Source organism: Rosa rugosa, chromosome 7 (assembly GCF_958449725.1).
Source record: "Rosa rugosa chromosome 7, drRosRugo1.1, whole genome shotgun sequence".
NCBI lineage: Eukaryota > Viridiplantae > Streptophyta > Magnoliopsida > Rosales > Rosaceae > Rosa > Rosa rugosa.
Window position 1 is genome coordinate 40,517,012 of NC_084826.1, and position 13,272 is coordinate 40,530,283.

At 38.9% G+C, this 13,272-nt stretch overlaps 2 protein-coding genes across 2 annotated transcripts; both read left to right on the forward strand.

Moving 5' to 3' along the window:
* The first annotated feature begins 6,071 nt into the window (after positions 1-6,071).
* LOC133721538 (thioredoxin-like 1-1, chloroplastic) lies at positions 6,072-7,978 on the forward strand. The gene is made up of 4 exons (XM_062148181.1): positions 6,072-6,426; positions 6,516-6,695; positions 6,799-6,963; positions 7,317-7,978. The coding sequence occupies exons 1-4, from the start codon at positions 6,229-6,231 to the stop codon at positions 7,599-7,601; spliced, it is 828 nt and encodes a 275-aa protein (XP_062004165.1). The 5' UTR covers positions 6,072-6,228; the 3' UTR covers positions 7,602-7,978.
* Positions 7,979-9,934: 1,956 nt separating this feature from the next.
* Positions 9,935-12,037, forward strand: LOC133721681 (uncharacterized). Its single transcript, XM_062148361.1, has 4 exons — positions 9,935-10,088; positions 10,998-11,108; positions 11,356-11,458; positions 11,537-12,037. Exons 1-4 carry the CDS (start codon positions 9,976-9,978, stop codon positions 11,669-11,671), a joined length of 462 nt encoding a protein of 153 aa, XP_062004345.1. The 5' UTR covers positions 9,935-9,975; the 3' UTR covers positions 11,672-12,037.
* Positions 12,038-13,272: the final 1,235 nt, after the last annotated feature.

The following is a 13,272-nucleotide window of genomic DNA, read 5'->3' on the forward strand; positions in this document are numbered from 1 at the left end:
ATCAACGCGTCAAACAGGCCGAGAGGAGCACAATAAGTGGAGCAAACCAATTGGATCAAGTATGGGTCTTGTTAAGCTTTTTCAAAATTATTGTGACATAGTTAATCATTTTTTTATATCTAGTGGCATATAATTTAAATTTGTTGTAACTTTTTTATTAATTCATTTTATAGCACCGCCAAATCGAGGGTTACTATAGGGCTGACATGGGAGCAGCATTTAAATTTGGTAATTGTTATGATCTGTGTAAAAATTCGGTGACATTTGATGATCCACTGTGATGCCCCGGAAATTCGTAATTATTTTCCGAGGATTTTCCGGAATTAATTTTATGGTTGTTGGACGGTTTCGTGGCTCGTGGACGGAGCGGAGGTGTTTCGGACGAATTTTTATTCGAAAAGTATGACTTTAGGGGGGTTGCAAAGGTTGACTTTTGATACGTTGAGATTCTCCAGAAACTTCCTTCACGAAAGTTGTAGAGCGCGTCGATACGAGTTCGTGGACATGAGGAACACGAGAATCGGAGTTCGTATGAGAAAGTTATGGCCATTGGAAAAAGTTTCCACTTTGGTATAAATAGAAGTTTCCCATTCGGGAAACTTACTATTTTCATTTGGTTTCCTCTTCCGGAAACCCTCAGTTTTTCTCTCTCTCTTCTCTCTCGACTGATACCTTCGGTATCTGGGTTTTTCGACTGACCCGACCCGAACCCGGTATTCCGACCCGGTCGGAACTCCATTCTCCGGCGACCTCCGGCCTTGAAATCTGCACAGAACGGTTCGCCTCCCTTGTGCGGTCGTCTCTGTGGCAGCCTCTAGCGACGATTCACGGCGGAGGAGATGCAGCAAGGCGGTGCAGACGTAGGTTTTCGACCCGACCGGAAAACGCAGCTTCGGCGACGGCAAGGCTTCGGGCCAAGCTTGGGGAGCTCAGAGCAGCCTCCTTGATCGATCCTTGGTGTTTGTTTGGATCGATTTACGTGGAAATCAGTTCAACTCATTTTGAGCAAGGATCCAAAGCTTGTGAGGTAGTTTTCGATCCCTTAAGCTTGTTTTCTGACTTCGAGCTAGTTATGAAAGTTCACAAGCATGCTTAGATGAAGCTTTTTGATGTTGGGAGTTTTGTGAAATATTGAGTTTTGTCCGGCAGCGGCGCGCCATCGCCTGTGGCGGCGTTCTGGCAGTGTTCCGGCCATGTAAGGAACTGTTTCTGGTACTATATATCTTCTACTCGTCGATACGAGTGTTTTGATATATAATATGCAAATTTTGGAGTTCGTATGGATTTGTTATGATTTTTACCGTTTCATATCGGTTAATTTGTTCAAATCCTTGAGGATTTAAGCATCGGATCGACTTGTGGCTAGGACACATCGATCGTGGAAGTGTTCCAGAGACTTTGGGAGGTCTCGGATGTGGTTTCGCCTCGATTGGTGTCACCTTGGGAATTTTGGTTCGGTTTAGGGTTTCGAACGTTATTCCTTGTGATTCGTTAACTGAATCAGAGTTGTGTTTCCTTAGGTACTTGATGAAGTATTCTTTGGACGGCTATTGTGATTGGCTGCTTTGTTCTGTATTGAAGACGCAGCGGGAGTTTCGAGGTGAGTAATCTCACAAGGTTCATTTTGGAACGGAACACCTTATCGTTTTGTGAGTTATTGATTTAACTGCAAATTATATGTTTTGGTGGGTTATGGAGTTATGGAAACAATAGGCATGCCTGATGCGTTTTATTGTTTTGTGTTATGGCTTTTCGGAAAAACAATGATTATGGAAATGATGATTTCGATTGTTTTGAAAAGCGTTGAGATTGTGTAACGTTTTGAGTCCTGTGCGACTGTTTTAACGTTTTGATCCGATGACCGGTGGTCTGAGGATGTGAGAGTCACAGGTTGTGATTTCTTCTTTTGATTGATTTAACATTTGGGGTCCAGTGCGACTCGTTTGAATGTTTTGATTTGAGGGTCAGGTTGGCCTAAGGATCCGGGGTTGCAGGTTGCATCCTCAGGCAATATATATCGTAAGGTTGAACCTTGGCCGAGGTGACAGGTTACGATATATTCAGTTAGAGCTCTGTCTGTTGTCATGGTACATCATGGGGGGTAGCGGGGAGCTATCTGATGCTCATGAGGACGTGTTTTTAAAAGGGAGTTTCAGAGATTCTTTCTTTTAAATGTCCGGGGAGGCTTGTGAATCATATTCTATTTGTTAGGTTAACGATGGATATGATTGAGGTGTGTTGATGTTGTCCAGGTTTGACTGATTTGTGGTATTATCCAGGTCGGACTGAATTGATGATTTCTATGGTATGAATTGTTTTGCTTGTTTTGCTTGTTTTGCTATGACTTCCTGAACTAAATTGCATGCAGGGGTTACTATGAATTGTTTTTCTTGTTTTACTGTGACTTCCTTAACTAAATTGCACGCAGGGGTTACTATGAATGGTTTTGATTGATCTTTAAGGTCATAGTGATGACGATTGTACTCTGTATGAGGATAGGAAGGTGATTTATTGTTTTCACCTTTGATGTCATGTTGATGACAAAGGCTTCCGGTGGGAAGGAAATGAGTGTGATCTGTGTGGCTCGCCGTTGTGTGCTAAGGGATTCCAAACACTACCTGAGGAGGTTTTGTTTGACTGGAATTTGTGTGATTGGATGCTAGGTTGGGAATCTGAGCATGTGATTTAGTCACGATGTGACCTACATAAGCATGTTGTGGAAGATTTTGGAACAGATGGTTCCAGTTGTGAGTTGTGCTTATCGTTGTTAGGTTGAGGTGACTTAAGAATGTGTTCCTGCTTTGTGGTTTTGAGTTTACTCATACGAGCTTGCAAAAGCTTACCGGGTTTGTTATGTGGTAACCCGGTGCACCATTCAAACGGTGTAGGGGTTAATCCTGCAGGTTAGGATAATCGGGGCTGAAGCTGAGGCAGCTTGTTGGCAGCAGAACGGGTAGGAAACAAATTTTGTTGGCTTTGCGATTGTTATGACTTCCGCTATGTAGTAAGCTCTGAGGAGCATTTATGTTTTATCTTGTTGTTGGCAATTTAATTCGTAAGCTTATGTAATATATGACTCTGTGGGCGGGTCAATATTGACATAGTAGGTTCAGGGCATCAATATGTATGTAGTTAAAAGGGAAAAAGTTTTCAGGTACTTGATATTGATGACTGAACGTTCACGCATATATAATTATGGGGTTATATATCGATTTTTATTTGTCTTAAAAATCAGGGGCGTGACATCCACCCCCAAAGAAAATGTAGAGAGAGAAAGTTAGAGAGAGTGATTTTTCGGAAATGATAAGGAAAGGTGACTGAGTTTCTATATATATGGAAGGATAACCAATAGGAAACAACCATGTGTCAACACCAAACCATCCACCAATCTTGTGCCACTTGTCAAGCATTTACTAAAATTTGTCCTATCAAGTGACAAGTGTCCCATGATTGATGTAATTATAAGGGGCACGTATGATTGTTAGTCTTGGTCACTAAGTAATGCCTATCAACCAATAAATTCTCGCCACGTCGGCATTTTATTTTTCTCCAAATAAACTTAAAAAAATTCCTTAAAAATAGTTCTGGAACCCGAAAACTTCACCCAAAAATACTGCGAACTCGTGGCAACCTCTACTTTTCACAACCTCAAAAATAAAATTCGGCCAACTTCAAAATTCAAGATCTCACAATCCAACCTCCTTAAAAGAATTTCGTCTCGAAATTCAATTCACCCCAAAGACCCAAAACACTTAAGGCTCTACGCTATGTCACTAAAATCCTAATCTACCACAAATCCTGGAGTTCTAATCTATGGTTATCTCTGATACCATTCTGTCACGTCTCGGCCCCCGTGTCGGTAGATTTTAAGCATGTAACGCTGAATCCAAGGTGTGAGTGTTACAAAGCAGAACGTAAATAAAACTCTTCCATCTAGGCTTTTCCAACCCATTTCAGGCTCGATAAACTCTTAACACTTCTCTGCAAAATGTATTAGAGATGGGTGGGTGAGCAAAACCACGCGATCAATTATTAGATCATATAATATGCCAGTAAAGTCATGTCATTTTATACACGCTAAAAAGTAGTGTATCGTATACACAACAATTCACATCAAATTATCACATCGCATCATCCCTTCTTATTGGTTATCCTTCAATTTAGTGTACCCCACAGGAACCCTAATGACTTTCTCTAGCCCTATATCACCGCGTGACACATCTTTAACTCGACATAATCAATCAAAAAGTTCACATGTCCCATGACTAATCAAACAATGGATCAAGCACATAATATATATAAACTCCGCATATTTCACAAATAGACATGCTTCACTTGAAAATAGAGATATTTCATAAATAGATAAAATCATGCTTCTTCACCATTTTTATAGCAGATAAGAATACATGAAACATATTATACAACTCACTCATCTCGACAGTACGAATCGCCTTCCAGAATACTAATCATAAACCGAGCCTCCTAAAATGAGCATTCTAGAAATAGTTGGATCTAACTCAAACCTCCATGGATAGAAAGAGAACATCAAAATGAATCCATAACTTTTCATGGATCCTGAATTGGAGTTACAAGTAAAAAGTTATGATCTGCCGAAGTTTTAGAAAGAGAAAACTAGAGAGAGAAAGTTAGAGAGAGTGATTTTTTGGAAATGATAAGGAAAGGTGACTGAGTTCCTATTTATATAGAATGATGACTAATAGGAAACAACCATGTGCCAACACCTAAGCCATCTACTGTTTCTGTGTGAGAATACGGGAACCATGTATGAAGCAAGAGAGAGAGAGAGAGAGAGAGAGAGAGAGATGACACCGCATGTATAGTGGTTCAGCTTGCCCATGAGACAAAACTACGTCCATTTAGAGATTCTACTAAAAGTGAGGCCAAGTAACCTTTGTAGTGATACAAGAGTGGGGATCATGGATCCCATCCTTTTCTAAGAAGGGGATGACTTCCTTTTATACCTAAAGGAAGTCCCATTCTATTCTACATTTCCGATGTGGGACACAAGACACATATTGCTTCTCTTGAAGCCTTTTGGAGAGCATGAGATGGTGGCCTTCAGGCGAGATACCGGCCGACTTCCACCATAGAGAGGTAGCTCAGTTGTCGGTCTACCGGATGCATGTCATAGGCGGGACTAACCATGCCGCGGGACCCACCTACAAGGTTGTTGCTTATGCTCGGCGGTATGTAATATAAGTGGTATCAACATCTACCAACCTTCTTGTGCCGCTTGTCAAGCATTTACCAAACTTTGTCCTGTCAAGTGACAAGTGCCCCGTGATTAATGGAATTATAAGGGGCACGTATGATTGCTAGTTTTGGTCACTAAGTAATGCCTATCGATCCTTGTAGCTTTTCTTTTCTTCACCCAAAAAAAGTAATGCCTATCAAGAATGTGTCGACACCTAAGCCATCTACCAACCTTCTTGTGCCACTTGTTAAACATTTACCAAAGTTTGTCATATCAAGTTACAAGTGTCTCATGACTAATGTATTATAAGGGGCACGTATGACTGCTAATTTTGGTCACTAAGTAATGCCTATCAATCCTCGTAGCTTTTCTTTTCTTCAACGAAAAAAAGTAATGCCTATCCAAAACCTAAGACGTGAAAGATATTTATAAAAAGAATAAGGGCTTAAAAATCTTTTTCTTATCAAAAGCCGACATTTTTAAAGGTATGTACCTCGAGCCATCTAAAAAATAGATTGACCTTGCTACAAATCCAAAACCTAAGCATAAAATATCCCACTCCACACTGTGATAGGAATGAGCCACGTAACCATTAGAGATGCGATTGCAAGAAAAGCGAAACGAAGTTGCTAAGATTATCCAATGCTGCTACGTGTTGGAGGACGAGAGTTGGCATGCGTCGACCATCCCACCACTGGAACTGGGACCCATTCTCAAATCCATTTAAACCTTATCCAGTTTCAACAGTTTAATTATTTCCAGCCATTGATTAACAATGGACGGCTGAGGACGTTCCAGACAACATTTTTCTAGAAAAGGAAAAGGAAAAGGAAAAGGAACCCTCTTTCTCTCCTCTCTCATTCATCCATTCCATCGTGTCCAGAAAAAAAAGAAACAAAAAAAAAAAAAAAGAGAACTTTGCTTTCCTCTTCCTCCAACTTTTCTTCCTCCTCTCCTCACAAAAAAAAAAAAGAAACTTTTCTTCGTTCAACGCTCTCTCTCTCTCTCGATCTATGGCGGATGTGGTTGTTTGCAAAACCAACTTGTTTTCATCATGCCACCACCATCATCAACACATCTCTGTGTTTCCAAAGACTTGGAATCAATCATCGTTGTCATTCTCATCAAAGACGGACTTTCTTGGCAAAGGGATTGGGCTTCACACTGCAAGGGATCCGCCGCAATTCCAAGCCCTTAATTCACAGCTTCAGGTTCGTGTTCTATCTTTTTCCATTCCCATGATGCTGAATTGGAATCAAAACTTTGATGTCTGATTTGTGGGGGGGGGGGGAATCAACAGGCGCCGGGTTTTCGAATCGGTAAAGCTCATAGATGGTGGGAAAAGGGGATCCAACCCAACATGAAAGAGGTGACGTCAGCACAAGACCTTGTGGATTCCCTCTCAAACGCAGGAGATGAGCTTGTCGTCCTTGATTTCTTCTCTCCCGGTTGTGGTGGCTGCAAAGCTCTTCATCCCAAGGTCAGCTCCTCATTTTTAGTAATTCATCTCATCCTATCTCTATATATATTTTTCCTTTTTCCTTTTTTGGAAAAAAAAAAAAAAATTATTTCTCTTTTGGCAGATATGTCAGTTTGCAGAGATGAACCCAGATGTTCAGTTTCTTCAGGTGAACTATGAGGAACACAAATCCATGTGTTATAGCCTCAATGTTCATGTCCTACCCTTCTTCCGCTTCTACAGAGGAGCTCATGGTCGTGTATGCAGCTTTAGCTGTACAAACGCCACGGTCTGTTTTCTCTAGTCTCTGTTGTTGGATCCTTATGAAACTAAACTTGTCTGTTTTTTATATATCAATGCAATCTCTTACCATCCATTGTTTACTACCCATGTATCCATTCTTAAAAAAAAAAAAGATACACCTAACAGTTGTAATCCATATTCACCTTGGGATTTGAAATCTTGGCCTTGTGTAATTTTTGGTGTTCTATATTTTCAAATATGTTTGCATCTTTTTCACCTTTGGCTGGTTATCTCAATAATGATCTATGCACTATCTCAATTATTCCTCCTGGTAATTCGTAATTCTGGAGCTTTCTGTTTGGTTGTTTTCTAACATGATTGGTGTGTTGACTGTCACAGATCAAAAAATTTAAAGATGCGTTAGCCAAGCACAAGCCAGAGCGCTGCAGCCTTGGGCCAACTAAGGGGTTGGAGGAGAAAGAGCTCCTCGCACTTTCTGCTAATAAAGATCTTAAATTCACCTACACCCCTAAACAAGTTGAATTTGTGCCTGCAAAAGCATCTGAGGAAATGATTGTGGCAGCACCATCTCGTTCAAACTCAGAATCTCTTCCTCTGCCTTCAACAACATTGAAGTCTGGTCAAATCTCGGAGGAGAGAAACATGGTCAGTGCTGGGAGATGATGCTACGCAGTCGGGTTTTCACCGTCCATCCCTATCGATGGAGCCCCCCCCCCCCCCTGTACAGTTGTGTTGTTTTCTTAATGTAATGTAAAGATACATGCTAGAGAGCAGGATATTAGTGAAGGTTAAGTCAATCCTGTGAGTTGTAGCAGGCTTTTTGGATTTGTTTTTGGGAATCCTTGGCCTGAAAACATGTGTGAGTAAATTTGAAGAGCTACCATTTGTGCAATTGTTGGTTTGCTCTGTTCTGCTGTAATAGTGTAATATATTATTCTTCCTGATTCATTGATGGAAGAGCTACTGGAGTGTGTGTAACAATACGTTTGACTCGTGTTTTTGCACGGAGAAATAATAGCGCAGAAAAATATTATCTTTCACTTTATTTTTATTTTTCTATTTTCTAGTTCACTCTTTTAAGGGAGGATTGTATTAATTTTCACTCATTTTTTTGAGAACTTCAATTTTTAGCTGGCAAGAAATTGTTATTGAATTGAGGCACATCAAAGACTTGGATCTCAGAAAAGGCCCAACTTTATGAGAGATGCTAGGATGCAACCAGTTAACAGATTATTCAGGAACAGAATCTCCTTCAGTTTGGTACCCGTGAAGACAAAACTACCTGGGAAAATTCCCACTGAATTTGTTGTTAGCTAAATTGATCACAGAAGCTGTGCATTCCCCAAATGTTTCAAAAATTTGAAAAACAGTAATTAGAGCTTGATATCTAGGATGGTTAGACTTGATTTATGAGCTCATGGAAAGTGAGGGTTTGAATATTGAGTAATTGCTTGTTGCATCATGGAATTTTGAATGCTGTGCTCACATTTGTGACTTCCGTTGGATTTTGTTTTAGGATTGTATATGAATTTGCATTCATAAAGCGTGATTCAATTATGAGCATAACTGAGGCGTGAAAATTTCAATTGACGAGCAAGCAGCTTCAATATAGGCATGGATCTTCACTTACTGCAGTGATCACCGCGGCAATTGGCCATGAATTGGGCCTTAATCCCAAAGCCACTAGATGTAGAGACAAAATTGAGGAGCAATTGGAACACAAGATCAGACCATGCTTTGGTGTTTTAAGTCGATCGCTTGTTTGAGATTCATCGTGTCAGTACAGCTCCTAGGTAGCCTCTGTGAGTACACTTTCTTGTATCTATCGATTGCATTGAATAAATATAGGGATTTCTTTTGTTAATTGCATATGACATGACTCATGAGGTGGTCTCAATTAATATCTCTCCATGTGCTGGTTTGTGACTAGTTGCTTGACTTCATTCTACTCATGACTTGATTGCAAGAACCATGCTATTGCAATAGTATGTAGTTCCAAGTTCCAACAGTGACTTGTAGACTTGTGAATTCTACGAGTGTATAAATGAATGCTTTGAGTATGAAAAACTTTTTACTTGAAATTTATTATATGAGCGTAGATCCTTGCCTGACTAATTTACTGCATAAACACTTGGTTCAAGAGGAATGACAATATCTATAATTTTGCTGCGGGTGGTAGTTGACCACAAAACATAGGTCTAAGGTAATAGTTGTGAAAGTTGCAGAAAAAGGATCTGATATAGAGTTAAAACTCTTAAATTCTGAAGTTTGGACACAAATTAAGTTTATGAAGCTGGGTTCTGATGATACATGTGTTTGTTCACCACCGCCGTAAACATGGTATTTTGCCTTGGTTGAAGGAAAGGTCTAAATGTCAATTTTGGGTTTGAGTTGATATGGTTTGCTACTGAAAAATACTGGATCTCAAATTTTGTTAATTGAAGTTGTGACTTCTCCATGGTAGAGGACACAGGTTATCAGAAGTGGCAAATCCCATGCATGAGTTGGACTATTGCTAAGTGTGCTAGCATGACCGCAAGTCTAGGATTCTAGTATAATATAGAATTTGTGATTACTGTATAGGGGGTTTTGCTTGCTGTAGGAGTAAAACTTTGGATATAGTGCTAATTTTTTTGGTTTGAGAAAGACTTGCAATAATGATCTTGGTTTGACATCAGGCCTGGTTGGGTATAAAGTTGGGTGTTGTGATGAATGTTGAGGTTTAGGTTATGGAGTAGAATAGTTACTGAAGTGGAAGTTTTGGCTATGGCAAAAAGCTTTCTATTGTGGTAAATGAAGGAGTAGGCTGCAAATGAACCAAAACTTTTTGCACCAAAGGGGCCCCACTGACGTGGCCAGTTATCATCCTCACAAATTGGTTACTTTTTTGTTGACTGGCCGGTAATGGGACGTTAACCGTAATTTTTGTGCTGTCATGGTAAAAGGATGAGGAGTTTCTGGTATTTTGGCATATCTGGGATGAGGTTTACATGCAGCTGCTGGGTTGGTATCTTGTTCATCCTCTCCTTGCAATGCAATGATTCAGTGCTCTCCGCTCCGCTCCGTAAGAACAACTGGAAAGGGGATTTTGTTCACAACCGAGAGCAGGTCGATTCAAGCATGCATTAGCCTTGGTTCTGCTAAGGCAAGGTAAGTATATATAGTTTTCTTTAGGCCAAGCAAGCATTTACTGCAGCTACGTACTGTTTGTTTAATTGTTAATCTTACAGTACATATATAATTGTGATGTATCAGAAAAGGTGGCATCTGTTATTAGTTTTACTGTCAGTCGTGACGTCAATGGATCAGAACTATCATGATTTTGATATTTTGGTCCCAAATCTTGAGGTTTTAGCTTTGTTTCATATTACTTACTTTGATCATGCTTTATGCTTGAACAATTTGGCTGGATCCTATAAACAACTACTTAGCATTCTAAGCATTATTTCTTTGATTTTGGAGAAGATGCCCTTTATTATTTTTGGTAGATGAGACAGCACATTTGTAAGAATTGATTGTGTTTTATGCCAATGCTTGAATTGCCGATATGCAAATGCCTCCTGTAAATGAAACACAACAGCTGAAAAATTGTTGGTCTGGGTGCTTGTCTATGGTGGGCAGGATTTGGTTCAAGACAGTATAACACTACTTCAGTTTTGTTGTTTCTTCTCTTTTTAAAACTTGCTATTGTGCCAGAGTGGTAATATTTTCCAAAGATCTATATCATTCTTTGTAGCGTTATTTGTTCTTGATTCGATGACTAAGTTGAAAACTTTGTTTTAGCATCTCTCCGTGTTCATTGAATAATGTCTTACTCGTGAAAGAGAGTGATCGATCTACTTCATGAAAGAGAATAATATCTTATATGTTCTGGTACCTGCTGTTTGTACGTACTAAAAAGAACTTATAAGACAGGATGGGGTGTCTTCTCCATCCATAAGAATACCTAGATTTATGTAGAGTGACTACTGGCTAGTCTGTATGATCTTCAATTTTCTTATTTTAGTATAACTTTTTTCATCTGCTGTTTTTAGTATGCTAATTGCAGTGTTTCTGCAGTGAGGTTATATTAACTCTAGGCAGTTCAAAAACAGTACAGGAATTCCTTTTTGCTGCAAAGGAGAAAAAAAAGAGATCATTTCGGGTATTTGTTGCAGAGGGAGCTCCAAGGTTAGTGCAAAGTCCTACCTATTCTTCCAAAATTTTAGATTTCTAATTCATATAGTTTGGGTGTTTCCTTGGTAGTCTGCTATTTTCCATATCTTAAGCACATCTTTACTTGTTTCCATATCTTAAACCCTAAACCCAAAAAGATGTGCTTAAGATATAGAAAATAGCAGACTACCAACAGCTTACCTGCCTTCGGCGAATTGTCTGCCTAGACCATTCTAATTTGTTATTAAGTGGTTTCTATTAGGTATCAGGGGCATCTTCTTGCAAAAGAATTGGCTGGAAGAGGTTTACAAACAGCGCTGATTACTGATTCTGCAATTTTTGCTATGATATCTCAAGTGATCATGGTAGGAGGCAGTCTTATATTTTCCATTTGGGAATCTACATCCTATGTTTCCAGCTTGATTGAATTTTGTATTTTTAAGGTTATAGTTGGTGCTCATGCTGTCATGGCCAATGGTGGTGTTATAGCACCTGTTGGGTTGAATATGGTTGCACTTGCAGCCCAAAGGCATGCTGTCTCTTTTGTTGTACTTGCTGGCAGTTACAAGGTTACATAACACAAAACTACTTGTATTTTTATCATTTGAAAAATCCTTCGTTTTGTTTTCATTTTTGGGGTTAAAAACAACTTGGTCTAATAACAATCCACCTATGGGGTAGCAAGTAAAGAGCAGCTTTGAAAGAGTTGAGTAGAAGGAATCATTTAAGTCAAATATCTGGGGATGAAATATCCATCCCATCTAAGAATTGAGTCTCCTTTAGCTGTTTGATAATTAAGTCAGATGGTAAATAGATAGCATTACCTCTTAGGTTTCATTCAAGTTTATGTTAGTTGCTAGTGTGTTATTAGCTTTGTTTTTGCATGATTAGACTAATTACAAAGAATGGTAGAATGGGGATCTGGTCTCATGGGATTCTCAAAGAGAGTTGGTCTAGCCGGATTGAACTGAGGGTAATACTATCTGTTTGTAGCTTATTGTCCTGGATTTCACTCTTAACACTTTCTCCATCCAAATTGTCTGTTTGCCTTACTGTTGTACCTTCTGTATCAACACAACCCTGTAGTCTTGCTGAATGAGTTAAGATCTCCTTCTGAGCTGCTGGATTTTGGAGAATTCTCAGATTGCATGGATTTTTGAATTGGCACTGGTTCACTACTTTTGCATGTTAGTCAATCCTACATTTGATTTTGTGCCACCAAAGCTTGTTAGTCTATTTATCACTGATAAGTAATTATCTATTGCAGATAGGTTTCACCTATTGCATTTCTATTCAATCAAAGGAAAAGAATGAAAATGGACATATAACATTATGATTAGATTCTGCCATCATAGCTTATATTTAGCCTCAACTCTAAAACCATCAATTTCAGATCAGTATTTTGAACTTTTTCAGTTTCATATATCCTGATTTCCTAGATAAATGTACGTACCTCTGACAATCTCTCTTTGTTTCCAATGGAGGCTATAATCCATCATTCATGTCCCGGCTCATCGCAGATTATTACTCTGCTGATGATTTGGTAATCCAATGAAGACCTGCTACAGGAGTTGAGTTTAGCTCATGCTTTTATATCATATATTGGGTAAGTATATAGCTCAGTAATTATTCTCCCAGCTGGGCTCTGGGGTTGTTGTGTGACAACTCAGGGCGTATAAGTGTCAATAATTAACCATAAGTCTGTTTGGAAAAAATAATTACTAGAGCAAAGTTAATTTCATTTTTAATTTAGGATCTGTATTCTTGTCACAAACATTCTTGGTACCAATACAAGCTAATTTCAGTTTAGGGTTACAATGTATGGTATATATAGCCCATGTATGAATGTTTTTTTTTATCCATATTGGAAAAAGTAGGTTTAAACAAAATATTAAAATTTGTTACAGCAAGAGCCTTGTATATTGTACTTTTATCGTCTTTCAGAAAATTGCAACAAATATGTTACGAAGAACTTGATCTAAAAGTAAACAATATCTAAATATGGTGCCTCCTGATGTTTATGCATTACAATTAGGTGAGTTCAATGTTGTAATTTTGATAAGATATTCAGCTGTTATGGTTTGGAAAATATTTACTCATGTACTGGTTACATTAATTGTTGTTCATGCAAGTATTGCAAACTTCATTAGAAAAATGGAACTGACAGTTTTTCTACACT